At 49.7% G+C, this 25,723-nt stretch overlaps 10 protein-coding genes across 10 annotated transcripts; 4 read left to right on the top strand and 6 right to left on the bottom strand.

Moving 5' to 3' along the window:
* Window positions 1-694: 694 nt before the first annotated feature.
* On the top strand, window positions 695-1,020 carry N7458_003833 (uncharacterized protein; the record flags this gene model as incomplete). The annotated part of the gene is made up of 2 exons (XM_056907215.1): window positions 695-883; window positions 1,003-1,020. 2 exons carry the CDS (start codon window positions 695-697, stop codon window positions 1,018-1,020), a joined length of 207 nt encoding a protein of 68 aa, XP_056767942.1.
* A 2,363-nt stretch (window positions 1,021-3,383) lies between these two features.
* Window positions 3,384-4,300, top strand: N7458_003832 (ankyrin repeat domain-containing protein; the record flags this gene model as incomplete). Its single annotated transcript, XM_056907214.1, has 2 exons — window positions 3,384-3,819; window positions 3,933-4,300. The coding sequence occupies 2 exons, from the start codon at window positions 3,384-3,386 to the stop codon at window positions 4,298-4,300; spliced, it is 804 nt and encodes a 267-aa protein (XP_056767941.1).
* Window positions 4,301-4,549: 249 nt separating this feature from the next.
* On the bottom strand, window positions 4,550-5,713 carry N7458_003831 (uncharacterized protein; the record flags this gene model as incomplete). Its single annotated transcript, XM_056907213.1, has 3 exons — window positions 4,550-4,662; window positions 4,710-5,182; window positions 5,244-5,713. 3 exons carry the CDS (start codon window positions 5,711-5,713, stop codon window positions 4,550-4,552), a joined length of 1,056 nt encoding a protein of 351 aa, XP_056767940.1.
* A 552-nt stretch (window positions 5,714-6,265) lies between these two features.
* Window positions 6,266-7,490, bottom strand: N7458_003830 (uncharacterized protein; the record flags this gene model as incomplete). Its single annotated transcript, XM_056907212.1, has 6 exons — window positions 6,266-6,321; window positions 6,373-6,822; window positions 6,884-6,947; window positions 7,022-7,086; window positions 7,145-7,336; window positions 7,391-7,490. The coding sequence occupies 6 exons, from the start codon at window positions 7,488-7,490 to the stop codon at window positions 6,266-6,268; spliced, it is 927 nt and encodes a 308-aa protein (XP_056767939.1).
* Window positions 7,491-8,698: 1,208 nt separating this feature from the next.
* On the top strand, window positions 8,699-11,103 carry N7458_003829 (uncharacterized protein; the record flags this gene model as incomplete). Its single annotated transcript, XM_056907211.1, has 8 exons — window positions 8,699-8,880; window positions 8,941-8,998; window positions 9,050-9,257; window positions 9,305-9,633; window positions 9,695-10,070; window positions 10,126-10,256; window positions 10,314-10,530; window positions 10,589-11,103. The coding sequence occupies 8 exons, from the start codon at window positions 8,699-8,701 to the stop codon at window positions 11,101-11,103; spliced, it is 2,016 nt and encodes a 671-aa protein (XP_056767938.1).
* Window positions 11,104-11,593: 490 nt separating this feature from the next.
* Window positions 11,594-12,426, bottom strand: N7458_003828 (glycoside hydrolase family 12 protein; the record flags this gene model as incomplete). The annotated part of the gene is made up of 3 exons (XM_056907210.1): window positions 11,594-11,673; window positions 11,733-11,953; window positions 12,014-12,426. 3 exons carry the CDS (start codon window positions 12,424-12,426, stop codon window positions 11,594-11,596), a joined length of 714 nt encoding a protein of 237 aa, XP_056767937.1.
* A 1,124-nt stretch (window positions 12,427-13,550) lies between these two features.
* On the bottom strand, window positions 13,551-14,052 carry N7458_003827 (uncharacterized protein; the record flags this gene model as incomplete). The annotated part of the gene is made up of 3 exons (XM_056907209.1): window positions 13,551-13,704; window positions 13,763-13,879; window positions 13,940-14,052. The coding sequence occupies 3 exons, from the start codon at window positions 14,050-14,052 to the stop codon at window positions 13,551-13,553; spliced, it is 384 nt and encodes a 127-aa protein (XP_056767936.1).
* Window positions 14,053-15,826: 1,774 nt separating this feature from the next.
* N7458_003826 (alpha/beta-hydrolase) lies at window positions 15,827-16,522 on the top strand (the record flags this gene model as incomplete). Its single annotated transcript, XM_056907208.1, has 3 exons — window positions 15,827-16,017; window positions 16,067-16,406; window positions 16,454-16,522. 3 exons carry the CDS (start codon window positions 15,827-15,829, stop codon window positions 16,520-16,522), a joined length of 600 nt encoding a protein of 199 aa, XP_056767935.1.
* A 538-nt stretch (window positions 16,523-17,060) lies between these two features.
* btgE (putative cell wall glucanase (Scw11)) lies at window positions 17,061-18,716 on the bottom strand (the record flags this gene model as incomplete). Its single annotated transcript, XM_056907207.1, has 1 exon — window positions 17,061-18,716. The coding sequence occupies one exon, from the start codon at window positions 18,714-18,716 to the stop codon at window positions 17,061-17,063; it is 1,656 nt and encodes a 551-aa protein (XP_056767934.1).
* Window positions 18,717-22,664: 3,948 nt separating this feature from the next.
* Window positions 22,665-24,047, bottom strand: N7458_003824 (acyltransferase family protein; the record flags this gene model as incomplete). The annotated part of the gene is made up of 1 exon (XM_056907206.1): window positions 22,665-24,047. One exon carries the CDS (start codon window positions 24,045-24,047, stop codon window positions 22,665-22,667), a length of 1,383 nt encoding a protein of 460 aa, XP_056767933.1.
* Between the last annotated feature and the right edge of the window lie 1,676 nt (window positions 24,048-25,723).

Below are 25,723 nucleotides of genomic sequence, written 5' to 3'. Positions count from 1 at the left end.
AGGCTTAGGATCCCGAGATTCCGATTGGTGTGAGATTTGCTATGTGAAACTGTTCTCTCCAAGTTTCAGCGTTGTGATAGACCTCCAACTCTTTCTGGCGCTGCGTGTGTTTTCCCGAGGGAAACTCCCTGTCTAAGCTGTCATCTCCGTCGTTGCAAACAACCAGCTGTCCTGAGCGAAGCCAAGCATGAGGCTCGGAATAGAAAACCTCTATTAAGGTTTGCGCCTCTTTGCGCTTATTCTACGCCCTATGGACATGTCGTTACCTCCTTATCAAATGTCACTTTCGACGTCCCCTTATTTCGTCATCTGTTTAGAACCCCATACCTGGCCCAGACTTCGAATCCAGAGGCCGACCCACTCATATCGGCATCCTGACTATTGTGGGGTTGGTTTCCCAATCGGGAAACCCAGACACGGCTGTAAAAGCGTAGAAACAACAGCAACAACAACAGTACAATCAACCACACAGCAAGAGCGGCCCTCCCCAACGTAGAAATCCTAGCATTAGGCTAAAACACTGAGGGCCAGGCAAAAATCTCACCACTTCATCCCGTTTGCCATGTAGCTGGTAGTCACACAGTCCTGCAGTTTACTATCCTCCCGATCTCTTAAAAGATTCCAGATTCCACAAATATCTCATACGCCTTCGACCCTGCCTCAACTGCTACTACAAACCATCCTACATCTCGACATGTCGCTCAACCACCTGCCGGTGGAGAATGTTCTCCTCATCATCAAGTATCTCGAGGGAAAAAGCAGGGCATTGGCAAGCTTAGCAGCATCCAGCAAGCGGCTTCTAAGCATCGCCATTCCTGTCCTGTACTCAGATATCAAGCTGATTCCTAGGATCCCCAATATCAATCGACCGGTTGAGCACTTGGTAAGGGGTGATGCCTTCAGTGAGTTTGAAGCTCGCCTGGACAATTGCAATCCAGTGGACAGTCGGGTGGGCTGACTCTACTGACATGATCGCCTATTGTTTTGGTTGCTGATTCCCAGGGAAGCTTCAAAGTCTGACTCGGACACTTTGCCGACAGCCGTCTCTCGTATCATACGTGCTCTCACTCGATACTTCATGGCTTGACCATAAGGCTTGGGTCGATGAAGATCCACCAGGACCTGACGCTGCGGAACAGGAACCGCTCTCAGTGGAAGCTGATCCAACAGAAGATAGAATGCCAGGCATATATGATCTACCGTTCTCTGGATTCAGGCTTTCAACTGCCAGTTCTGCATGTCCCCCTTCTTTTGTTCCACAGCGCATCCCTTCCGCACTTGGCAAGCGAAGCTGTACATCCACTGCCAAGATCCTTGGCTTTTATGCACCAGCCCACCAGCTTGCGAAGAAAATCACATCCGCCTTGCAGAATTACATGAGATTCTGCTGCTGGAACTGTGCAAGGCTCGTGGTTTACCACTCCTTCTGCCCTTCGCTCTGTATGTGCCCGCTGTCAAGGACCACGATCGGGAATCCTGCTGCCTCGATCTTGTCCAACCGATGGAAACTTGAATTGCCTCGAAGTTGGTCATATGATCGACGGCTTTTGAGGAGCTCTCGGCTAATGGATCCCATCGCTTAGAATGGCAGTTCTTCAAGACTCGCCGCGTTTACTATTTTGGTCACAACAGCCACAGAATCAAGATCTCGGGTCGCACCAGCCACCTTGTCAGACGTGCACGAGGTAGGAGCAACTCGACCAAAGTCGGTCCAGATGATATATCTCGCTTGGGGTAGACCTCAATAGCCTCCGCGCAGCCATTGAGCCCGTCAGATGGCACTAGACGGGAATGTCGCCAGGTAAAGACTCAGCCCAGCCCGACCTGCCACTGCCCATCACAGAGACCTTTGGTTACCCAGCCCACCGACTTGCCCAATTACCGTGGGTCGATCGGCCCCCAGCTTCCCCCTGTAGATCTTTCCTTGGCGGCGATGTTTCACTTGCATGGATGGGATAATTGGCCCCTGCTCCACAAAAGCGTGGCGGTCGGCCTGCTCCTGCGGCAAATCGCTAAGAATGCTATAAGACGTTCTACCCCAGTGACCTGACATTCTTCGAATATTATTCGGGTCTGGAATATCTGTCATCGCTTCGAATATTAGCCTGGTATGTCGCCCACGGGATTGTTTTATGGTTTCATTGTCTTCTTCTCAAGATCGCAACTCTGCTGGAAGATAGCATCGTCCCGCCGCTGGATGATCGCGCTGCATCCCTTGGTTGCCCTCAACTCTTGTGCTCTTGTTCACTGCTAATTTTTGCTTGATTCTATTCGCAGACACTTCGTCCTCAACTTTCGACTCATTCCGAATTTTCGATTCATTCATCGCAATGCGATTCTCCGTCCTCGTCCTAGGCTTAATTGCCAGTGGTGCATACGCCTTGCCCCGTGCCCTCGAAGTTTGCCGTGGGGTAAGCTTAACTAACCATCACCACGATGAGAAGTGTGCAACCGCCATACTAATGACCTAACCAATGCTTTTTAGGGCAATTCCACATGCGAAGCGAGTGCGTCACTTGGAGATCCAGCCGCTTGCTGCATCGGTCTCTCGTGTGAGAATGGGGTAAGTAGGATTCCAGATATTAGCAAATCTTTGGACCATACGCTAACCCATTATCTTCGCTTTGTCTAGATTTGCGTGCACTAGGTACTGAGTCGGACGATGGTCGTTCGGACGAAGGACCACAGCGCTCTCGGTCTCTTTTTCCGAGCGCTTGCACATATTGTTATTCTATCGCACGGTCGGTAGTTCAGGTCAACGGGTTACCCTATGTTGTGGAGGCAAAAGGCTGTTCCGTGCTGAACGATCAATTTGTATTTACTTTGAGTTTAGTGGTACATACATAATGAGAAACACTGGTAAGCTCCGTTTTCCAAATTGAAACAGATGAATCGGTATCTAGTCATTCTTCTCGTCCCATTCTTGTGAGGTGTCGCGCTTTTCATCCTAGCTAGAAAATCGCTTCGAGCGGCACTAATAAAATGATAAAATGCTGAATGAGATTCAGTATTTGTTTTCATTGCAATTTCAAAGTCACCCACAACCGGCTCAAGGCTGTTACCAGTTTGTTGATAGCAATAAACAATTTGGTGGAGACAATCTATTTACAGCGGGCTGCTCCAATACCGATGTGCTTTCCACATGCACATTAGGTTCATGGAAAGTTACTATCATTTCTCCTGCGGGGGAATAAAACAGCGTCATCACTTCTACTCATCTATCATTTCTGGCCCCCTGGGGCGGGGTATCCATGTAAGTTCTAACTAGCTTGCTTCTGGCTAGGATAGGTTCCTCTTCCGCTTCAACCAGATAGCAACTTTCTACGGTCACAAGAAATGCCCACCGAGTAGCATGCAACGACTACAGAAGGAATCCTCAGAAGATGCACAAAGATTATCTCCCGGCGAATTCTCAACCTCAAGTCGACGAACCAGACGAGGAGAACACGTGGTCTCCCCTTCAGCTCGCCGCTGCGAAAGGAGATCTGAGTGAGGTACAGCGTCTTCTAGCCCATGACACAGTGGATCCTAATGAGCCCCCCAAAGGATATTATGGAAAGGCAGCTCTTCAAGCTGCCTCCTCTAGTGGAAACCTCGATGTAGTGGAGGCACTGCTAGCGGCAGGGGCAGACGTCGATTCTCCTGGAGGAAACAACGGGGGCAAAACAGCCGTGGTCCTAGCCGCAAGTGCGGGTCATATGGATATCGTTCGCTGCCTGGTCTCTGCGGGAGCAGATATCAACCGTCCTCCGCATCAGTATATGGGTCGAACTGCCTTGCAAGCTGCTGCGGAGGGGGTCATATCGAGCTCCTACGATGGTTGCTTGAGCGAGGCGCAGAAATCAATACACCAGCTGCTAAGAATAACGGCCGCACCGCCCTTCAAGCTGCTGCTTCAGCAGGTCATGGCGATATAGTTAAAATTCTGCTAGAGCAAAGAGCATCTGTCAATGCCCCCGCTGTCAGATATAAGGGATTGACAGCCCTGCAAGGCGCAGCTCTTGGTGGCCATTATCTTATTGTCCGGAGACTGTTGGACGCAGGAGCTGATGTGGATGCTCAAGGGTCGTACTACAATGGGTATACAGCGCTTTCGGCGGCGACGGAAGGGGGCCATTATGAGATTGTTCGGATGTTGCTGGACGCTGGCGCTGACGTTGCTGCCACGTCTGGAAACAAAACTCGGACAGCGGCGCAGATCGCGAGTTTCCGAGGACAAGACAATATCGCACGACTTCTCATAGTGGCTGAACAGAAGATAGGCATGGCACAAGACATGAAACCTCATGACTGTGATTAGATCATGACTTGGGTTTAATCTGGCTTGGGTGACAAGCTGACTGCAAAATGTCCATTTAAAGCTCTAAACATACATAGAGTAAGGATTGCAATATCAATAACATGTATCGTTGATCATCTCGAGCTACTATGCATCTCTGGGCCCCATGAGGCTGCAGACCAAATACGCGATCATATCAACGTCTTCCAAGGTTCAAGTATATCATGTAAGGAACAGGTACTGGCTTTGACTGGGCAATTTTCTAGGGTTTTAAATTTGTGCAAGGCAGTTTATGGTGTCAAGAGTGGTCAATTCCGGCGTCATGTCCATCTGTTCATAATCCATGTGCATGTTATCGTCGAACGCACTCCAATTCAGCGGTTCTGTCGTATTCTCAGCCTGTGCGAGGCAAATCTTTGCCTGGCCTTACCAATAATAATCCCCCCTGCGGGTTTCTCTCTGATCTGGATTTCAAAAGACACATCATTCCCCAACGACCGTACAAGTTCATCCACCTGAACTGGCCAATCGAACTGGACCAGATACTTCGAGAATTTGAGTGCCACCATCGGCTTCAAAAGATGGACAACTGCATCTTGTTCCGGGTAGTTTTCGCCAGCGCGCCCATCAGTGAACTCGACCCGAAGGCTCTGCAACGACTTCATCTCGGCGATGGTCTTCCAGGCAGACTCCCAGAAAAAAGGTATATCAAAAGGATATCTAGAGTCGCCTTCGCGCAAGCGCGACTCGTACCAGTACAGTTGGAGTAGGAAATATAGGTGCATGGATCGAATGCTATGAAAGCGCTGGGGGACAATAGTACGTTGGAGATCCACGATAGTCCGTGTTTGGCGGAAGCTGATGATGTTTTGGGAGTAGAGGATGTCAATTGACTCCGAGTATCTGGTTTTTGTTTAGCGGTTCTCTTTCACTTGCTTAGATGTGGAAGATGTCAATAACGTACGCCTGTCGGCATGAGCGCAACAGCCCCAGTCTAACTGGGTAAGGAGAATCATCCTCGGGCTCATATCTCCCCAGGCTAGGATTCCGCGCTGTCGTACCGTCTAGCTTGTAACAACGGCCCCAACAGCTGTGCTTTAACCCCGGGGTCTCCAAGTTCTCATTCACGCAGCGCCGACTCAGAAGTCGTTGGTCCGCACTGGCGACATGGAGTTCTGAATGATCTGTAGGGGCCAGGACCTCTCGATAAATCAGATACCGGATCTCTTGTGGGAGTTTGGCAAAGAATTTAGATTGCTGCTGATCGCAGGTTCTTTGATGACGACGGTTTCGTGGCACGCCCGTGTTGTTTGGCGGAAATGGCAGCGTCAGGGTCCGTTCTCGTATAACTGGCAGAGCCTCTGGGCGGTCGCTCACGCGCCTGCGCCTCTCAGCAAGCTTTTTTCCTCTCTGCGGCGAGGGGTAAGACTCCATGACCACTTCATGGCGATGTTGTTGAATCAATTTAGTCGTTGGTGAGGAGAGGAGAGGAGAGAAGAGGACAGAAGAAGGGAAATACCTAACTCAACCTTGCATGTGTCAGGCTGTGAGGCGGAGTCGGTCTCGGCATCGCCCTGGATTGATCTACAAACAAATTCGATCTGCTTGGTTGGGGGCCAATAGAGGAGAATTGTGGGGGGACTGAGCTCGACCAGCGCATTTTCTATTTTTGTCCTCTCCTATTCTCACCATGAATACTCAGGCACCCAAAATACAAAATACCTGAAGTATCTACGTAGTACCCTGTCAGTACTGAGGCCTCCCTCCATGGAAGTGGTCAGTCCCGGCACAATATAGGTTGGAGTGGGTTCTTGCTAATCTAGACTTCAGACAGAGATGAACCTCTAGTAACAAAGTCAAAGTGAAAGAAGTCTACCGAGTGACTTGATTCCATACAGATATAAATACCCAGTGACAGATGCGAAAGTAAATGAAAATAAAGAAATATTCGTAGCTCTCTCGCTAGACCTCGCCCAACCCTCACCTCTACACCACGTCGCCATTCTCTTTCACCTCCCTGCCATCCTTAATAAACCTAATGGCTATAGGTGCGTCAGCATCTTGTACAAGATCTACAGAGAGGGCTAACATACCAGACCCACAAAGCGCAATCGAGTCCGCATTGACCTGTGATTCCCGTTCGGGGTCATCACTTCCCTCCTGCGCCAACTTCCGACATCTGTTCCACCCATACCTAACCGTTGCAAAGCTCGGTCCGTCAACATCCTCCGCCACGCCTGCCACGCGTGTATGGGTCAGCTCGTGCAGAATAACTTTGTCGAGCAACGAGTCCACATCAATGGGCGTCAGCAACGTATGCATCTTCGACAGGCTCGTGCTGACTGCCCGCCAGAACAGAGCTTTGGGCTGGGCATCCTTCAGACTATGGGTATCGACCGATTTCATCCAGTTGATGAACCATGGGCAGATCTGAATTTGGGGTGGCTTGTCCTTGTTGGGGGAATTCCAGGTGTAGGCCACTGTGGGTTCATTGCCTTTGCATGTCTCAAATGCCTGGTCCTTCTCGAGAACCTCATCGAGGTCTGCATCAAAGTCAGTTAAGGGATTTCTCGGGTGTTATCTGGCTCAAGGAAGATTACCTACCCTCATCATACCATCTACCATCAAGCGTTGGTTTGAAGCGGTCGAATCCACAATACACCACGATCTGCTCATGTGTCAGTCACTGGCATCCTAATTCCAACTGACATGGGTCTGCAACATCGGGGCTGTAGGGCTTACCGTCGATCCGTCCGGTTCCTCATTATCCTTACGATCCTTCGCCTTGACGAGAATGCTCAGACGCGCTGTCATAATTAGCAAATAAGCTCCAAGAGTGTGGACTAAGAATAGGTGAGGAGATACTTTTGAGTAGATTCAGTCGAGCGTTATTCGGCTCTTCGCCATCTTTCATAAACATCCACTTCACTACATTGCGAATATTTTCCTGGTTCGCGCCCAGATCTTGATTGGTGAGGAGCTTGTTGAGTACGTCGTACTCATCGCTCGCCATCGAAAAGGCACTGCCAACGGCATTAGAGACCATGTCACCAATGCCTGGGAGCAGAAATTGTTAGTTGAAGGTTAATTGGCGGGGGATATCTGGCTTACCGTCTGTTTGACATGACTGGTCGAGCTTCCATGACAGACCCTTCGCACTTGCCAGGCTAATTAGGCCAAATGCACAAAAAAGGCCTTTCAGGAATCTCATCGTCGAATATTGGACGAAAGTAGCGAAAAACAAAGGGGAATCCAGTTGGCAAAAGGGCCTGGCAGATACTAAATTATCATCGCACGGTGCGAATGATATGATCTTATATCTTCATTATTCTGAAACAGCCTCTGGTGGTCCGAGAACAGCCCAGAACACCCGAACTGCGACTTGGGCGACTGAACTGCATCGCTTTGATATTGTATGTGTGTGAGGGGCAGTGTATCAGTAGACCGAATCAATATCCATTTCTAAATTTGTCGTGTTGGCCCTTTTTCATGCAATGTTTCGCCCCTAGTAAGGGCTCAGTTACCTACAGCCCACCAGTCAGCCTCCCCGGAGGATTATCAAGTGCTGATATGGAGTATGCAGGGTCCAGTGAAATAATCATTTGGTGAATGGTTCAACAAAGCCAAGAGATTTGACTGGACGCCTTGCCAGTTCCTGATGCAATCCTGAATGCCCCAATTCTAGAGCCCCCAACGGTAAAACCCCGCCTGGTGAAGCCCCCAATCCAACACTAAGACTTCGTGAACTAACATTGGCTGCGTGTTGGACGCCCTGGCTGAGGACCGTGCAGCGTGTGGCTTGGAATAAGCATAATGACAGTGTGGCGAGGTGGGGTCGGATCTATAAAGTGGGGTCTGAGGATAGCACTGTTGGATTTTTGATACAGGGCAATTTTATGGATTTGTAACCCGAAAGCTTGACACTATCACGTTAACCTCAGTATCGGGATTAGATTGACAGATACCACATGGGCCATCTGGAAAGACGTCTCGAAGGACATTCACAAAGATTTTTCGAAAGGGAGGAAGGTAAAGCGTAATTTGCTGGACCTCTTTCCAGGTCTGTACGTCAAGATGTTTGAACTGTCACAGTACATTACATGTCATGCATTGTCACTGACCATTCGATCCTATTCCACATGTCATTGACACCCTTGATATGGGGCCAAAGGGCCGAATTGTGCAGATACGATGTTGGGTTAGGTGCATCAACCCGGGTGACGCTCAGGCAACCAGCAACAAAGTCAACAAACCAGATGATGAACAGGACTGCGCTGAACTCAGACTCGGAACTGTTTTTGGACCCTCTGTTTTAGTCCGATAGAAAAGAAATGTTCAAAGAGCAGCGGAGGTATAAAGTATATCTCGCCCTCCACTCTCGAAAGAGCTTACTGACGACGACCACTCATACTGATCACCATGAGGTCTCTCATTGTAACTTCTTTTTTGATATCGGCGGCCATGGCCTGGCCGGTCGAAGTGCCGCCACAGGAGACTGAGCCCCCAACCCGTGTCGAAGAGAGAGGCGTTGGTCAAGTGGCTGCGATTATACCTACAACCACCGGGCAGATTGGAATCAATCCGGTCCTCGTGGTTCCAGTGTTTGTCCCCTTTTCCTCTTTAGTCCCCCCCTAGACGTCATTTATTCTAATGGACCCCAGTGAGACCACAGGGCCATATAACAAGTTCTTCTCGGACTATGTCGATGACAAGGGCAACGTAAGCATACAATCGCACTGAATTGCAGTCTTCCTTACTGACAATATCCAGTGGAAAGCAAAAGACACAGAGCACATCACCCAAGTCCAAGTCACAACCAAGGACAACAAGCCCACAACAGCCACTGTGACCGCCCCGGTAGCCATTATGACCGGCCCTAACGGCGACCTGGACATTCTCATGGCGCCCAAGCTCCAAAGCCAGCTGGGCGACATGATGGGAAGAAGGTGCCTGCATGCTCGAAGAAGCGAGAAGCAGCGTGTGGAATCATCAAGTTCCTTGAGGACTTCAAAGCTGACAATTCAGAGTTAATCAAAGCTTTGAATGATGCGGTTAAGGACATCCAATTCCTAAGCCAGGATGTGCTCAAGGCCCTGGGTCAACCCGCCACCGCACAGCAAGCTCAGATGGTTGCGAATGGAATGGGAGCCGTCAGCCTGGTCTGGATGGCTTTCCATGTTTACGTGAAGGACCATCTTCCTCTTGCGTTCGGGATTAGAGACCCGCCGAAGAATAACCTACCCACTACAGAGTCTCCTCCTGAGGAGCCCAAGAAGTGCCCGGCGGATGCACCCAAGGGGAAGGATGCCCCTGTTTGCAATGATTGCAAGGGGAAAGATCATGTTTGTCAAGACGTACGTATCTTGGGCTCCTTCAAAGTGCTAGTAGTATATGCTAATGATTTGACTTATATAGGGCAAATACAAATACTGTAAATGCCTCGACGAGATAAAGCCCACCTTCTACCCCTTCGACCAGGGGTGGTTTACCGCACAGGCTGACGCACTCAAGTACGCTCTTGCACACATGGACGACAAGCCTAAAGTCACCTGCTCCGACACCGGGTACAGCAAGGCTGTCGCGGTCGACGTCTCTTTCGTCAACAGCCTGGCGGATAAGTTCTGCAAGGGCGATTCGAAGAAGGAGCGCCATGTGACGCTTGCTGGCAACGACATCTCTTCCGATGCGTATAAGAAATACACCTTTGACCTGACTTATAACCCACCTAAGGACGTGAACGAAGAGTGTGATACGGATTGCCCTGGGGCGATCAAGGCCATGACGGCTGGTTGTGAGTCATCCTTCAGTCTAGAGGTTGACACTGTACTAATGACATGGAACAACAGGCGAAGGACTGGACAGCCATAGCGTTCAGAGAGGAGCTAACGTGACTCTTCCATGCGGCGCGACGTATAGTTACGAGATCAACATCCCTGACCACCCAGACCAAGCGGACATCACTTGTGCCAATGGAGGAGTATGTACCCCGTCTTCACGATGAACTAAAACCTACTAACGTGTGGTTTCAATGCAGGACTATAGCAAAGCCATTGATGTCGACGTCTCTTTCTTCAAACGCATGGCCGAGAACTTCTGCGGTGGGGACCTCACCAAAAACCCTAAGAAGGATCTGACCAGCGACGACATCAAGTCCAGCGCTTACAAGGGATACAAGTTCCACTTTGAAACCGACTCGAGAACAGATTGCCTGCCTGACTGCAAGGCTACATTTGACAATATTGCTCCAAAGTGTAAGTACCACACCTACCCTGACCAGATCCGTCCTCAGACACTAATAAATTAATACAGGCGAGGGCCTCAACAGCCATTCAATCCAACCATCTGGAAGTGCCAAATTTGCCTGCGGAACCAGCTTCAGCTACAAGATTGAGAAACCTGATCAACCACCCCCGACAACGACCCCAGGAGATAAGCTCGGCTCGCTCCAGTGTCACGGTGCCAACGACTTCGGCAAGCATGCGGACATCTCCCCTGACTGGCAAAATTCGTATACCGGATGGGCGTGTGCTGGCACTGCTATTCCTGACAATGTCATGGATGAAAAGAGCTCCCCGATTGTGTGGCAGACGAAGACAAACGATGCACCGTACTATTACTCTATCTCTTGGGTTAACGGGTGCAGAGGGCCGAAGCAGAGCCCGTGGGCTCCGCTAGGAGGTCAGACGTTCCCGGATAGCAACGACCAAATTACTTGTCAGAAGCTGTTGAGGACAGATTTCACAGACTGCAATAATGGGGGTGTTGGGGGATACAGGGATGCTGGATGTTTGCGGTATGAGTTCAAGGCGCAGTATACCAAGTAAAGCGTAGTATGATTGGGACAGAAGAAACTCCTAGTATATAAGCGTGTCAGAATTTGTCAACATTAAATTGTTTTGTTATATCAGAGGCATTTATTCTCTTATCGTTTCATCTTATTCTCACTTTTATCATGACTTCCACGAGTATCTGATACGTCTTCACCAGTCCGAATCAAGTTATTCCACTTATACCACTAGGAAAGTCGGAAGCCCGGTCGTATACTGTGTTTAATTAATGTTTTAGCTAATGGAACCAAATCTGGATAAGCGGCAGATTTGCATTGGTCTGAACTATCAAGGCTAAGGACCTATGCTATTCGAGCCGCGAAACAGGTACCATTTAAAAAGGAAGCTAGCGATGAAAAAGAGGCAAGAGTGAACATAGTCTATTGCACTATCTGGAAGCATATAGATGCTCTGGTACAGAGAATAAGTAACAAGACTACGTGCCGCATTTATCATTTGGCGACCACAAAGCAGCTCTAACCATACTCTACTGAACGTTCGCTGACCAATTCGAAACACTCAGAGTTGCAGGCCCACCAGTGAAGGGCTCAGTGCCAAATTGCAAGTCTATTTCCAGATATTAGTCTTTAAAGCACCAGTGATGATTGAGAATAGGGAGTACATACCAATCAAATATTGAGAGCTAGCAGGGAAGCCTTGGTTCTGGGTCAAATAGTTGAAGAACTGCTTAATGTCCGTGGAGAACGAAGTGATCGGCGAGGATGCAACAAAGCTGTAGGTCTTCTGTGAGCCATTTGATCCATACCACAGCTCCCAGGTGTTTCCGTCGACTGAAGCAGTGGCGATTTGCGAGCCAATGGGTTGGATGCTACCATAACGAGCCAGCCTATTGTGCCATGAGCCTCAAAAACCTTCTTAAATAGGAACACGTTTCTCTGAATCATACCAAATCATGAGTTCATAATCTCCGCTGTAAGTGACATGGTTGATATCAGCGGCCGTGAACAGATCATACGAGACATCGGCGTTGATATTTGTGTTGTCGTAGCTCCATTGCACAGAGGTAGGGATACTGCCAACCTGGCTGACGAGCTTTTTGGTGAATGCCAAGTCAGAGTTGGCGTAGCTCTTCACCGAGCTGGATCCTCCCGACCAAGTCCATGTCGTGGACCAGGAGACACCTGAGCCTGAGATGGAGTTTACGTTGGTGCATTGGGATCCAGAGCCGGCGCTTTCACCCCACAAATTGTTGTTGACTGAATATGCGCCGCTTGAGTAGGTACCATACTGCGTGCAAAATGATGAAACCTGTGCTGTTGCGACAGAGACGACAGCTGAAAAGGTGATGATTGATTTCATTTTGAAGTGAATTGATTCTTTTTGGTGTGTTTTGCGAATGCTTTCTTTGTCGGGTTGATCTTGAATCTTTGCATCTAGAAGGGATCTTGATGTCCAATTTATATTCCAGAAGGAAGCTGATCTAGTTGCGTCCTCATAGTATACATCTTTTTCAGCCACGGAGAAGACTCCGGTAGGGTGCTAAAGTAGGCCATGCTACGCAAGAAACTGTATCAAACCCCTGAAGAAGTCATTAGCGGAAACTCAAAAAGTATGTCGAGGCCTCTCATTCAAGGCAAGGATATGCAGGTGAACTCCCAGAGCGTGTAAGTGGCAAATGACTTTACTTGATTTAGTTAGGCAAGTTGGGGCCAATATGCCCTTCTTTTGCCGGTCTCCGCTTATTGAAACAATCCCCAGACGCCCCGCAGCTCTGGCGCGAACGATACTACCTTGGAACCCGAGTGATTTGCCGTCCACACGGGGGTGGCTTGAATAAAAGTTTCGAGCTAGGGTGATTGACTTTGTGAAACTGAAACCGAGAAGGGACGTTTCCGAACAACATGGAGAGAATCCTCAACACTTCACAACACAGCCTTTATACTACAGGAGTCGTACATCTTTTTCGTTAACAGATTATCTTAAATGTGAACCGTGCCTAAAATACAAATTCCACAATTATCAAGTTACAGATATACCTAAAGGCGAAATAGAAAGCAGCGCGACACAATAATATGAAATCGGCATCTGTTTCATGCTAGATCAATCACACGGTGAGAACAGGAGAACGCATAGAAAATATCAAGTTGGTCAATGGCGGTAAACACATGACCGCGTCATCATCTTCTCGTACGGCAAAGACGACTCAGCAAACTCATGACTTGAATGTTAGCTGCGCAACCATCTCCTAGTTTAACAGCTAGATGGGCTAATATTGACCAAAAGATTGGGACTGCTGCTCGTCCAGCTACTTCCTGTCAACGCAGAATAGGAGCCAACATCGATATCCACCGAGTTCGTGGAACTACTGCCACATCTCTCATCGGCCGGAACATCAGTCTTGCAATAATTGTATGCAGACTCAGAAGGGCAGCTTTGAAATCACTCGTTAGCGAGGGAAATCTCCGAAAAATTGGAGGGGAAACTCACGCGTCAATCACATTCACCGTGATGCAATTACCAACCCCGCCAACAGAGGCGCCTCCATATCCACCAGCGTTGCAGACCTGGAAACACTCACCACAGGTGGTAGTTGGGCATGCTGGACCAGTATATCCGGAGATGGGGTTTTGACCATTACTGTTATGTGGATTAGCGTCTTTCAATTCACAGAGATGATAGGGACAGGGCAGTTTACCATTTAGAATAATCGATTGACCCGCTACATTTGTTACCGCTCCAGATATTGGGGGAAAGGTCACCGATGGCAACTCCGTAAGTGCCGGAGACACCGGTCTTGGGACCACATACAGTGCTGGGAGTATATTAGTCTCTAGGATAACAACAATCTCGAGTCTCTGGCTTCGAAACGTACTTGCTCTGCGCGGCGTAGTTATTGAATGTAGCGACACCGCTGTAGGTTGCTCTCTTCTCGAACGATGCCGCCGAGGCGATAGTTGCGAGGGACATCACAAGTTGGCACTTCATTTTGAATGGATTGTTTTCCCTGGGTATTTGCTGTCTTGCTAGATAGATTGCCGTTTGGATTTTGGTTGATAGTGAACATCATTTGCATGCCTTTGAGGGTCCTTATATACACCACGAGCGACATTTACCTTGATTAATATGCCACGGGTGGGTAGAAATCTCCATCTGGGGAATCTCAATCTGGAGAAAGAACTATATCGAGACCGTGACCGATGTGGACCTATGGAACGGAAGTTGTGTGAAGCCTCGATCGGGTCAGGATAAGATGTTCTAAATTGTTGACTCCCATGTTTCCAAGCCAATTATTATCCCGAAAGTCCTTCCTCTTCATTAGACTAATTGGGTGTGTAGAGCGTTTTAGAGAACTCGGCAAATCTTGTGAAAGCCCAGGATTCGGGCACATCTCTTGAAGAACCTAGATAGCGCCGGAGCTATCTTCGGCATCATCATGTTCTCCCGTCGATCATTGCTATTCTAGCTACGGGCTAGGCCGGGTATTCGTCAGCAGATGCTACCCCAGAAAACCTTGAGCCCCAGGTGAGCTTTTCCGGTTAGCATGACTGCTACTTTGAGTGCTGGCATAATCGCGGGGATGGCTGAAATGGGAAAGGCCCACCCCCGCAAAGCGAGTTAGCGAGGTTTGGCGAGTGAGGATCCCGCAAATTGTGTTCACTCTGCTGCTGCTTTCTGGTGTCAATCTTGACTATGTTATAATCAGAATTCCTCGGTTTTATTCTTTGTCTTAATGGCAAGATCTTTCGGACCAAAGAGTAGATATCAGAGACATTTCCAGAGGCATTAATTGGCTGCATAATACCCATGAAGAGATTCCTGGATATACGTAAGCTTTGCCAAGCCCGCTAGCTTTGATAGAGTACATCAGGCTTCAGACAGTAGTAAGCATCTACTACGCACTCTAATATCGCCAGCAGTATCCAATGGTTCATCCTACCTTCTCACCAGAAGGTGGCCAGTAGCACCCAACGTAACCCTTGACTAGAGGCGACAGCAAGCGCGAAGAGAACATGGCATGACCTAGAGAGAGAAGCGACACTATGCATCACGGTCGTCACACCAACAGCGTTTACTCAAACAAGTAATGATGCGGGTGTATAATTCGCAAGGCCGGGCCGAGGTACCTACCCAAAGTGGTCTAAACAACATTCCATAGAAGTATAGAGGGGCTATTCCACATAAAGCAACACTGCAAGACCCCACCTGATAAAGACAAGGCAGTACTAAAGTACAGTACCTACTACTCAGTCCAAAACGCTCAACTAGCGATGACAAGGCTAAACGAAGAAAGACCAATGACGCCATCACAAACAACCCAGCCAATATCCACAATAACACCCTCTCCGCTCTACCAACTCCCCACCCTCCACAAACACAAGCCAACACAACCCACCCTTGATCCCTCTATACAAAAGACCACCCTCCACCATCCACCATGACCCCATCCCTCGCATTCCCACCAATCCCAACAATAAAATCATACTACTCTCCCCACTCCATCCGGCCAAATCTACATCCTCGACTCAAACCCCTCCCCCGCTCACACTCCCACTTCTAACCTCCCAACCCTCCCAACCCTCCTCCTCATCCACGGCAACAGCTCCTGCACTCGAATATGGCACCGCCTCCTCACAACCACCCCGCTCCTCAAAACAAAAACACAGACCCACCGCGTCCTAGCAATCGACCTCCCCGGCCACGGATGCTCCGATAACGCCGCGGTCCCGGAAGAAACATACACAATGCGCGGGTACGCCGAATGCTTGCTATATGTTCTACGGCAGCTACGCATTACACGACTGTCTATTCTGGGGTGGAGTTTGGGAGGGCATATCGCGATAGAAATGCTGGCTTTGACCCGTGGCGATACGAAGACGGGTCTGGATGGGAAGTCAACCTCAACCTCAACCTCAACCTCAAATTCGAATTCAAGTTCAAGTTCGAGTTTGAGTTCAAGGCTAGAAATAAAAGGCATAATGCTAGTCGGCACACCACCAAGTCTCGGCCCCATCCAAGTCCCCCACGCCTTCTCCAATAATTCCGTCTCGACCGTGGTACACCTAGCAAGCCAGGACCAGCTCAGCGCGGAAGAAGCGCGCGCCTTCGCGATAGCAGTAACAGGCCCACCGTTTGAGGCGTGGCAAGTCGACGCCGCGCTGCGGACGGATGGGCGGGCGCGGCGGATCATGTTCTCGGCGTTTTTGGGCGGGAGGGGTGTTGATCAGGTTGGTGTTGTGGAGAGGGAGACGGGGGTTTTGATTTCTGTTGTTAATGGGGGGGAGGATGAGTTTGTGAATTTGGAGTATTTGGATGGGATTCGGTGGGGGAGGTTGAGGGGGGTGAGTGTGTGCGGATGGAGGGGGTTGGGCATGCGCCGTTTTGGGAGGATGTGGATGGGTTTTGGCCTTGGTTGGAGGGGTTTTGGTGGGAGTGTGAGGGTGTGGATGAGGGTTAGATGGGTTGTTTGTTATAGCGAGTGTCTTTGGTAGGTATGCCTTGGTGAGGACCAGTTGGGTATAGGTGTTGTAGGTATGAGAGGTACCAAGGGTACGAAGTTTAAGAGGTCAGTAGACTATGTCAAGGGTATGATACTGCCTACGCGAGAGTATTACAACAGATACCGTTCATCAAATGCATCAATAGAGATATACAGACAAGGCAGGTGGAGAAAAACAAAGAGATCAGGTGGATGCAACCAGGCTCAGTAGACAACATCAAATAAAAAGGTATATCTACCACGTAAACGTCCAAGATAATAGACAGGAGAAAACAATAAAAGAAGAGAAGCCGTGGGGAGGCGAGACTCCACGAACAGCCACCACGAGAGAAACAAGACTAACCAATGAAAGCCAACCCCGTAACTCTCACGAAGAATAGCAGGAATAAACAAATAAAATAAACTCCTTAATTCCTCCTGTACAAAGATTTTAACAAAAAGGGACAGCTGCGGCGGGTCAACCCATCACATCAACGTGGCGTGCGCGAGGACGCGCTTAGAAGACGGAGGCACAGCCCCAGTGCTGCTCAACATTGAAAGCACCGGGGGCCTTCCAGTCATCGTTGGCGTAGGAGAAGAAGATGGACTTGGAGCCCAGAGCGGCGGCAATGGACTTGATAGCAGTCGCCTGCTCGGCAACACCGGGAACGGCGGCACCGTTGGCGTTACCGGCGTTGGGCCAACCAGTCTCCAGGTTGACAACGTCCTTGTTGCAAATGCCCTCAAGGAGCTTGAACTCGGAGAGAACAAACTCACCGGCCTGAGCGGCGGTGACCTGGGAGTTGAAGAAGGGGTGGATGTTGGCACCGACAATGTCGACGGGGCTGCACAGGGTGGAGGAACCGTACTGCTGCCAGATGTCGATGGGCTCGGTGGTGGTGACCTTGCCAGAGTAGCCGGCGGCCTGGAAGGTGGACTTGCAAGAGGAGATGAAGCCGGCGAGGTCGGAAGCGGAGCAGTAGCCGGAGGAGACAGCCTCGTTACCGACGACGATCAGATCGACCATGTCCCACTGGGCCCACTTGGAAATAGCCTGGACCTGCTCCTGGGCGCCGGAGATACCGGTGCTGTCAATGTAGACACCCATGATGATATTCATGCCGAGCTGCTTGCAGGCGGAACCGATGTACTCGAGACCGTTGCAGTCAGTGGAGTAGACACGGACCAGGTTGAAGCCCTTGTCCTTGATGACCTGGAGGTTGGAGAGAACCTCGGATTGGGACATGCAGTTACCGCTGGAGGTGTAGGGGGAGAAGGTCATACCGTACTGACCGCCACCAGTGACACCACCAGAGGGGGAAGAGCTGGAGCTAGCGGCTGGGGCAGCGGAGCTGGTGGAAGAAACCGCGGGAGCGGGGGCGGCAGTGGTGGAAACAGCAGGAGCAGTGGTGCTGGCCAGACCGCTGGTGGCGTAGGGGCAGACATAGGTGTAGTCAGTGCGAGTGACAGTCACCACGGTCTCGGTCTGAGTGTAGGTGCCAGGGGTGATGGTCTGAGGAGTAGGGTAGACCAGGACGGTGCTGGTGGGCACAGTGGTGACGGTACCGGGGACAATGGTGTAGGTACCAGCGGCGGGGCAAGTGTAGGTGGTCATCTCAATGACGCTGGTCACGGTAGTGCCGGTAGGCTTGACAGTGGCGTAGGGGCAGGTGATGACGGTCTCAGTCTCGACGACGGTGGTGACACCGCCAATGGTGTGGGTTCCGCTAGGGACCTCGGTGGTGGTAGCACCGCAGACGGTGGTGGTGTCGGTGACGGTCAGAGTGGTAGCCGGGATGGTGTAGGTACCAGTGGAAGAGAAGCTAGTCAGACCGGGGGTTGGCAGGATGACCACGGTGGAGGTGGAAGCTGGAGCCACAGAGGGAGTGACAGTGATGGTGGAAGTGCTGGTGGAGGTCGAGTGGATAGTGCTGGTCAGAGTGGTGGTGGACTCGATGGGCACCAGAGTCGGGGAGCCATAGTAGGTAATGACCTTGGTGGTGCAGCCACAGGTCTCCTCAGTGCCGGGGACCAGAGAAGAGGGAGTGACCGAGGGGACGACGGAGCTCGAGGCATCGTGACGCTTGTGCATGGCCTCATGGCGGCGGTGGAGGTGGGCATCAGCCATGGCCGAGCCCACGAGGGCGGCAGCCGCGAAGATGGAACCCTTCATGATGAGAGGAGGTTCGAAATGTTCACGTTAGAGAAGGAATGCCCGCTGAACGAGTGAAGCGGTGGTCAGTGGAGAAGAGTGTGTGAAAGAGAGAAGAGTGGTGTGAGAGAGAGAGGGAGGGAGGAGGAAAGGAAGGGAACGTGGGTTGAAAAGTGGGAAAAAGGAGAGGAGTGGGCACGTCAGGCCTTTTGTTGGAGCAAAGGGCCATGGGACAAGGACCAAGTTAGGGGGGAGAAGGGAAAAGGGGAGAGAGACTGAGAGAGACTGAGAGTGGACGAGAAAGGCGCCCCCCAAATTGACCACTCCACCGATCGTGAATTTTCCTTCAATTTTTCTATTTTCTGGGAGCACAGTCGAGTCTGGATGTGATGGTGGTCAGGCACGCGGTATCGCTGATTGGGTAGTCGACTGCAGACCCAGTCGAGGCCTGGCAATGGATTGGCCCGCACGGCTCGGGCAGTGGAGGGGAGTGGAAATGATAGTCCAAACAGAGATGGAAAGACGGCGTAGTCATCCGCAATCATACTCTCCGGACGTACATCCAGAGGACTGGACCTGGCTAGACCATCTCAGGGACTAGTCAGCCCGCTGGGCGCCTCTGCAGGTACCCTGAGCTCCAGGTTGGTTCCTCCTCGAGTCTCCTCCAGAGGGTATACGTTGTATACTTAGATCACATAACTACGGAGTAGAGAACTCCTAATGATTACTCTCAAGAACTATCCGAATCCCAGCGGACCATATTCAGGTTGGCAAATCCACGCCCCAGCCTGTGCCAGTCCTCTTCGCAAAAATAGCCCTTGTCTCACTGGGGCCAAGCCTGGGCCGGAAAGTAACACCGCCCCTTACCGCGAGCACGGCTCTGTACATCGAGAGGCTTACCCCTGACCGATGAACAGCACAGCATCATTATACGGAGGACCCTGCGCCCAACTTGCAGCTGGTAGTGCGGCAGCCAGACAAGACATGAAGAGAGGGGATTGCAATAATGTTGCAGAGACCGTTAGATCAACTAGAGATCCCAAGGATGGAGTCCATATGGTATTATTATTCAAGATCCAGAACGTTCAATGTCCATCCCCTCTTGTTCACTCCCCCAAGTTCCCAGCTGAAAAAGTGTCTCACTCCCCCAAAAAAAAAAACCCGGTCATTTCCCATGCGCCATGTGGAGAGATCTCTAACCCTGATCGGGCCAAGTGGCAGCTGCAGTGGGGACTGGCTGAGTATTATGATTGGCCTTCTGCGGAGTTTAATTTCCGCCCTGCCGATCCTCATTCGTGGCAACCCCAAATTGGTACCACCTGCATTGAATATTCCAATATATTACAGTACATGACACCAAGCTCAGGCTCGGCTGTATTTTATTCATTTCCTGAGTTGGCCAGGCAAATGCAAACAAATCCCACCCCCAAGAAATGAGGGACGGAGAACTGGACGGAGTACACAGGCACTCCCCCAGGATCCATCTCAGTGGCAACCATGACATCGGTGTGGACAGTGGACATGCAGAATATGGCCACTGCAATTACTCTGAACCATGGGTGCACACTGCAAATTAGAAATGTGACAACTAAAGGCACACAAGTTACAACAGTGACAACACATTGCCAACGGAGCAGATGCAATTGGAAAGCCCGGGCACATGTACATGTAAGATTAGACTCTCGGTTGCTGGCGGATATTTATTGGACTCGTCAGCCTGGGCAATAATAATAATAGTAATGCCGGTGCTGTCCCGATTAGCCAGGATCCGAGGATGCGACTACGACAAGCATCATAGGAGATAGATACCCTGTAGGAATAATAGTAGGAAAACACATGCCCCACGTGTCTGTCCGGAAGACCTTCTACTCCCAGTCGAGCCAGTGACTGTACGGAGTACTAACTTAGCATCTCCCCTCTCCTCTTCTTATTCTCCAGGGAAACACTCTCGATTCTTCTTCAACCCGATCCATCCGCACCCTCCACATCCAAGATCGCCCACGGCAAGAGTGGGACATTCGGAACCAGCCCCTCTCTGCTCATTCATCGCTGATCTCAATGCGAAAGATGTTCTAGATCTTTCTTTCCTGATTTCTATTCTGTAATCTGTACGGAGTACTCCGTACAGGTGAAGACTTCCATATATCAAATGGAAATCCATATCTTCTGTCTCCAGATTTCAAGAGCTTCTTTCTTGCCCCGGATTGCGTCTGTCAGCTTGTTTATGGGGTAAACATTCTCTGTGGCGGAGAGCCGATATACAGGGAATTATAACTCCGTACAGTTCTACAAAGCTATTATTATCACTGTACTCCGTACAGTACTTCGTATTGTGGTTGTGGTAGTGGATGCATCCTGCTATAAATATTTCCCTCGCCTCCTGAAAGTAAGTACAGTACTGCGTACGTACTGTAACTGAACTTGCCTCTGGCCTTTGGCTAGTGCTTTCATTAGCCTCGGATGACTTACTCCCGATCACCGCCAATCCCTAATTCCACACCCCATTGGAAATCAAATACTACAGAGAAAAACTATGTAATTATTGGATTCCATGGCGGTGCCTGGTAAACCTTCGACCCCGTTTTATAAGTGCCGCCGTTGATGGCAATGCATCTTCAAGGGGAGTCGGGAGTCGGGACAGGGGTTAGGGGTAGGGGGGTGGGCTTAACGGCTTTACTGTACATTCTACGGAGTACATTCTCGAGACTCTACCAAGACTCGCTCACAATCACTGCATGTACCAGCATGTATGTACTCTGTAGAATGCTCGGTATATGTCTAGAGTTAATGAGTTCCTGGGCACCAGTGCATCCGACAATATCATTGGTCTCGACTGAACAATCCAGACTCCAGAGAGGAGGCTGTGAGGTGGGGGAGGGGGGAGGATAGTCGATCTCGGCGCCGCGTCTCCTCGTTCAGGTAGATATTCGTCTTTTAGTACAAGGCTTGGCGGGACTCTGTTTTTGAGGTTATTCAGGGGCTGGGTCAGGGGGTTGGCGCTTGCATGAACTGTACGGAGTAAAAAGTACTGGGTGGAGTATTTCGTAGACACGGGCCATGTTCAGAATGTCTGGAGTCTCCGGACGCTCTGATTTCCTGGCTCCTTGGCGTTGGGCATTATTATTACAATTTCACAGGTTGTCAGAGGCTTAATGGTAATCTCGCTAACCTGGTAATCGGGCATGCTAATGGGGGAGTTGGTTGGTTATGCGCGCAAGCTTATGTCCTCTTCTCATTCTTGAAGGTATTTCTTGTCGAGCTGTGTGAGCTCATGTTGACAAGAACATTGCTCACGTCTTCGCTGTAACCTTACGTAGACGTTCCTCTATCCGGATATGATGTGTACTGTACCTACGGGGAGGTTGCAAGTGCGGGACCTCGGCATCGGCGATAATTATACAGACTATGGATGTCGGGAAAAACAAAACAACATGACCCATAGGCAGATTTCGAATGCTGTAAGTTTCTCTTCTTTGCCTTTTGCTTGATTTTGCTCTATTGTCAATAAGGAATTCTATTTGTAGGAGCTGCACGCATCGGTGGTCGTGGAAATGGGTGCCCTGCATCGTATGGATATATATTGTACTAATAAGTAGGCTCATGAGCGATGCAGTGTCGATACTAACATCTACCTCATGGACATGTATTTCTAGCCGAATTATAGCTTCTCCATTGTTTTCTATCTCAAATCATATGGACAAGGGTCCTTTAGATGGCCCAAAAAGAGCGTACCTGATCAAAATCAAGGAAAGGACGAATTCAATAGAGAGTCGGCCTAGATGATCTCTACCGATTGGCCGCATTGTAGTACCTACTAAACACAGTCCAAATCCCAATGTAGACAGTATTATTGGACTTCCTGAACTACCCTGCACGATGGTCTCACACTGTAGTGCATCCTAATACATACAAGATGTCTTATAGCCTTGTACTTGAACAGACGAATAGAACTGGTAAGATCGAATAATATTATGAACCAAACCACCGATCTACCTTTTTAGCAAAGGCCACACACCAATCATCAACATATATCGTATAGAAATGCGACACACCGACAACCACCACACCCAGCAAAACCCCAGTTGTCCACCAAGCAACATGAAACGATAAAGGATCAGCTCCCACCGCTACACCACTACTCCCATACTCCTTCCCACTCATCATCGAATAAATCAAATCCCGCAATGGATTCCTCCACAATTCATAAATGGTTTCATGAAGCAGGTACAGCGCGAACGAGATCTTGCCCAGATACTGCACTGGACGTGTGTTAAGCGGTCGTTGCAGACAGGGTAGTTCACTGATAGCGTATACCAGCATGGCCGATCCGATGGTTTTCCAACAAAAGTGGTATACATCCCAATTGTCCTTCCAGCGGGCGGGTTGGAGGACGGAGAGGAATTGGTATCCTGGTGGGAGATGGCCGTCGTTACCGAGGCAGAGGAGGTAGTATCCCGCAACAAAGACGAGGGCAATCCCGACTCGGGAGAGGGTGATGCAGTTCCTTGATTTCAGGCTATTGCATCGGCGCTTTTTATGCCACGAGCCTAGACGAAGAGGCGCGGTGAAGAACGAGCTCGGTCTATCCTCGTCTTCGAACTCTGCCATTTCGAATTCAGCATTAAGAGGCTCGTCCGAGGGCAAAGGGGCCGTAATCGTGGTGGCCCTCTCAGCCAGCCAGAGACCCCAAATAAAGCCGAAAATATCCCAGTTGCCGAACCAGAGAAAGAACGATGCAATAATAGGAAGAATATAGAATCTCGACTTTGCACGCCACCCCGACAGCCCAACGATGAGAAGGTAGACAACATTCGACCCCCTGAACTCAACCGGCATAGTCCAAAGCTGGCCATTCAACGCACCGCGATACTCAAAGGCGATGATATTTATACTATCAGCCATATAATTAAGCACCCATGTAAAATGGCTCCACGGAGCCGTCCAAGGCTTGGGCAGAGTATCCAGAAACCCCTCATCAAACGGCCAATGATACAGATCAAAAAAGTAAAAGATCTGTGCCAAACTAGCCGTGACAAAAACAGGCAAATAAATGCGGAAAACCCTTCGCACGACGGCAGACGAGACCCGCGCCAAGAATTGGGGGCTGTTTCGAGCTTTCAGGAGACTGATGGAGATTGCGTAGCCGGAGATGACCATGAATAGCGTTACCATGCCATGAGCAGAGAAGAGAATTCGGATGGGTGGTAGTTGCACCAAGTGACGATTTCCCTCGGGCGGATCAGTCCAGTAGGAGACGAAGGGGTGCCAGACGTCGCTCATGAAGAAATGATCAGCGGCGACAATGGCTGCTGCGATGCCACGGAGGCCGTCTAGCCATTTTGTGCGTTCCATGGGGGAGGAGATTTTGTTTGATCTCCGGATTGTTCGTGTTTGTCCCCCTCGTTCGCATCGAGATTTAGTTACTCCATGGACGTGGAGGTGTGAGAGTGGATTGGGGCTCAGCTTTGATATCTTATGGGAGCTTGGAGAATAAAAAGGGTCCTCGTTTAGCCGCAGACTCGTGTACCAATCACGACTTGTTAGATGAGACATACTACTGTATTCGGCTTAGGGTGACATATTTGGTTTAGCGTGGGTCAGGAATAGATCTTCAGGCAAAACTGATACTGATACTCGTCAATCAGATCTCTCTTAGTCGTGGATTCTGCAGGCTTATTAGATTGTGGGTAATGGTCATATTCCCATCTTGTAGATACTGAATTAGCGACCAGTTGGAACTAGTCACATATCCGCGAAAGGCAGTTCGATTCTTTACGTACCGAAATCAACTCGGCGGGACTTACTGATCAATCAGAATAGGTAAATTCGAAAGGCTGCTCTTTGCCAGATTGACTTGACAGATTCAAATGGGTGACTTCAACTGCATTAAGTTATCAGTCCGTTGTGAGATATTTCACGTAGGACCCGGGTGATCCTGCCGTTCGACCACGGAGACAAAGCGCAAACCAAGATCAGCTCCACCACCATCATTGCTTTCTCTCCAACTATACGAAAAGACATATGACGATCTGGGTTTCTGATAGTATTCAGACACAGAGATACCAATGTCCGCGATTGCAACCATCAGTCGTGCCGAGAACCTCGCCACGGACTGTTGGTTGGAGGTCCTAAGGTTAATCACAATAACTGGTGCCATATTATTAAGCTATCCTGGGCCGGTTTAACTAAATGAACAATGCTGGACGAGAAATAGAGATTGACGCACTCGGTACTGGAGGAAGTAGGCGTTTCACATTGGGGCATGGGCCAATTGATGTCTCGAGGGCGGCTAGGTAGTGCAGCAGGGGAAGGCCAGTGAGCCTAAAGATGGGATAGTAAATGTTGAAAGTAAAAAGTAAAGAAGTTAATAAGAAGGAAATCAGGGGGATACTATAAGTTCCTTAGGTTAAGTACAGTAGTTTTCGAAATCAGTTATACCGCTATACTCTTACAAGTTCATTCCCGGAAATTAAATCCGCTATATGTGGACTCTGATTGGAGAAGCTATTTCAGGCCCCAATTCAGACCGCTTTCCATAGATATCGCTGTATTTTATAATACAGTTGTGAGACTGCGAGGAATGTATTTTACACGAAACCGCCATACACAAGCTACCTCTACAGCCCCTCTTCCCTACCCTCGTCGCCCACCAACTCCTCGAGACATCGCAATTACAAGTCTTCCCATTTAGCACCGATTTTCCTCATCGGCGATATGGCTCCAAGGCTATCCCCTGCAGAACTCGTTTTCATATGTGATATGATAGAGAGCCAGTCTTTCACGACATCCGAGATGGCCGAACAGGCTGAATGCAATAAGCTGACCATCATCAATATCCGCAGAAACTTACGACAATTTGGAAGCGTTTATGCCCCTCAAACCCGAGTAGGCCAGGAACGAACCGTGACACCCCTCATGATCGAAGCCCTCTGTGATTATCTATGTAAGAAACCTGGCCAGTACCTCGATAGGATGGTTGTGTTCCTTTGGGATGAGTTTCGGACTATGGTTATAGCCTCCACTTAGAA

The sequence above is a fragment of the Penicillium daleae genome (assembly GCF_028827525.1).
Source record: "Penicillium daleae strain IBT 16125 chromosome Unknown utg000004l_segment0_segment0, whole genome shotgun sequence".
In the NCBI taxonomy this organism is placed as follows: domain Eukaryota; kingdom Fungi; phylum Ascomycota; class Eurotiomycetes; order Eurotiales; family Aspergillaceae; genus Penicillium; species Penicillium daleae.
Note: the sequence above shows the minus strand (reverse complement) of the source record. Positions and strands in the feature narration are given on the sequence as shown.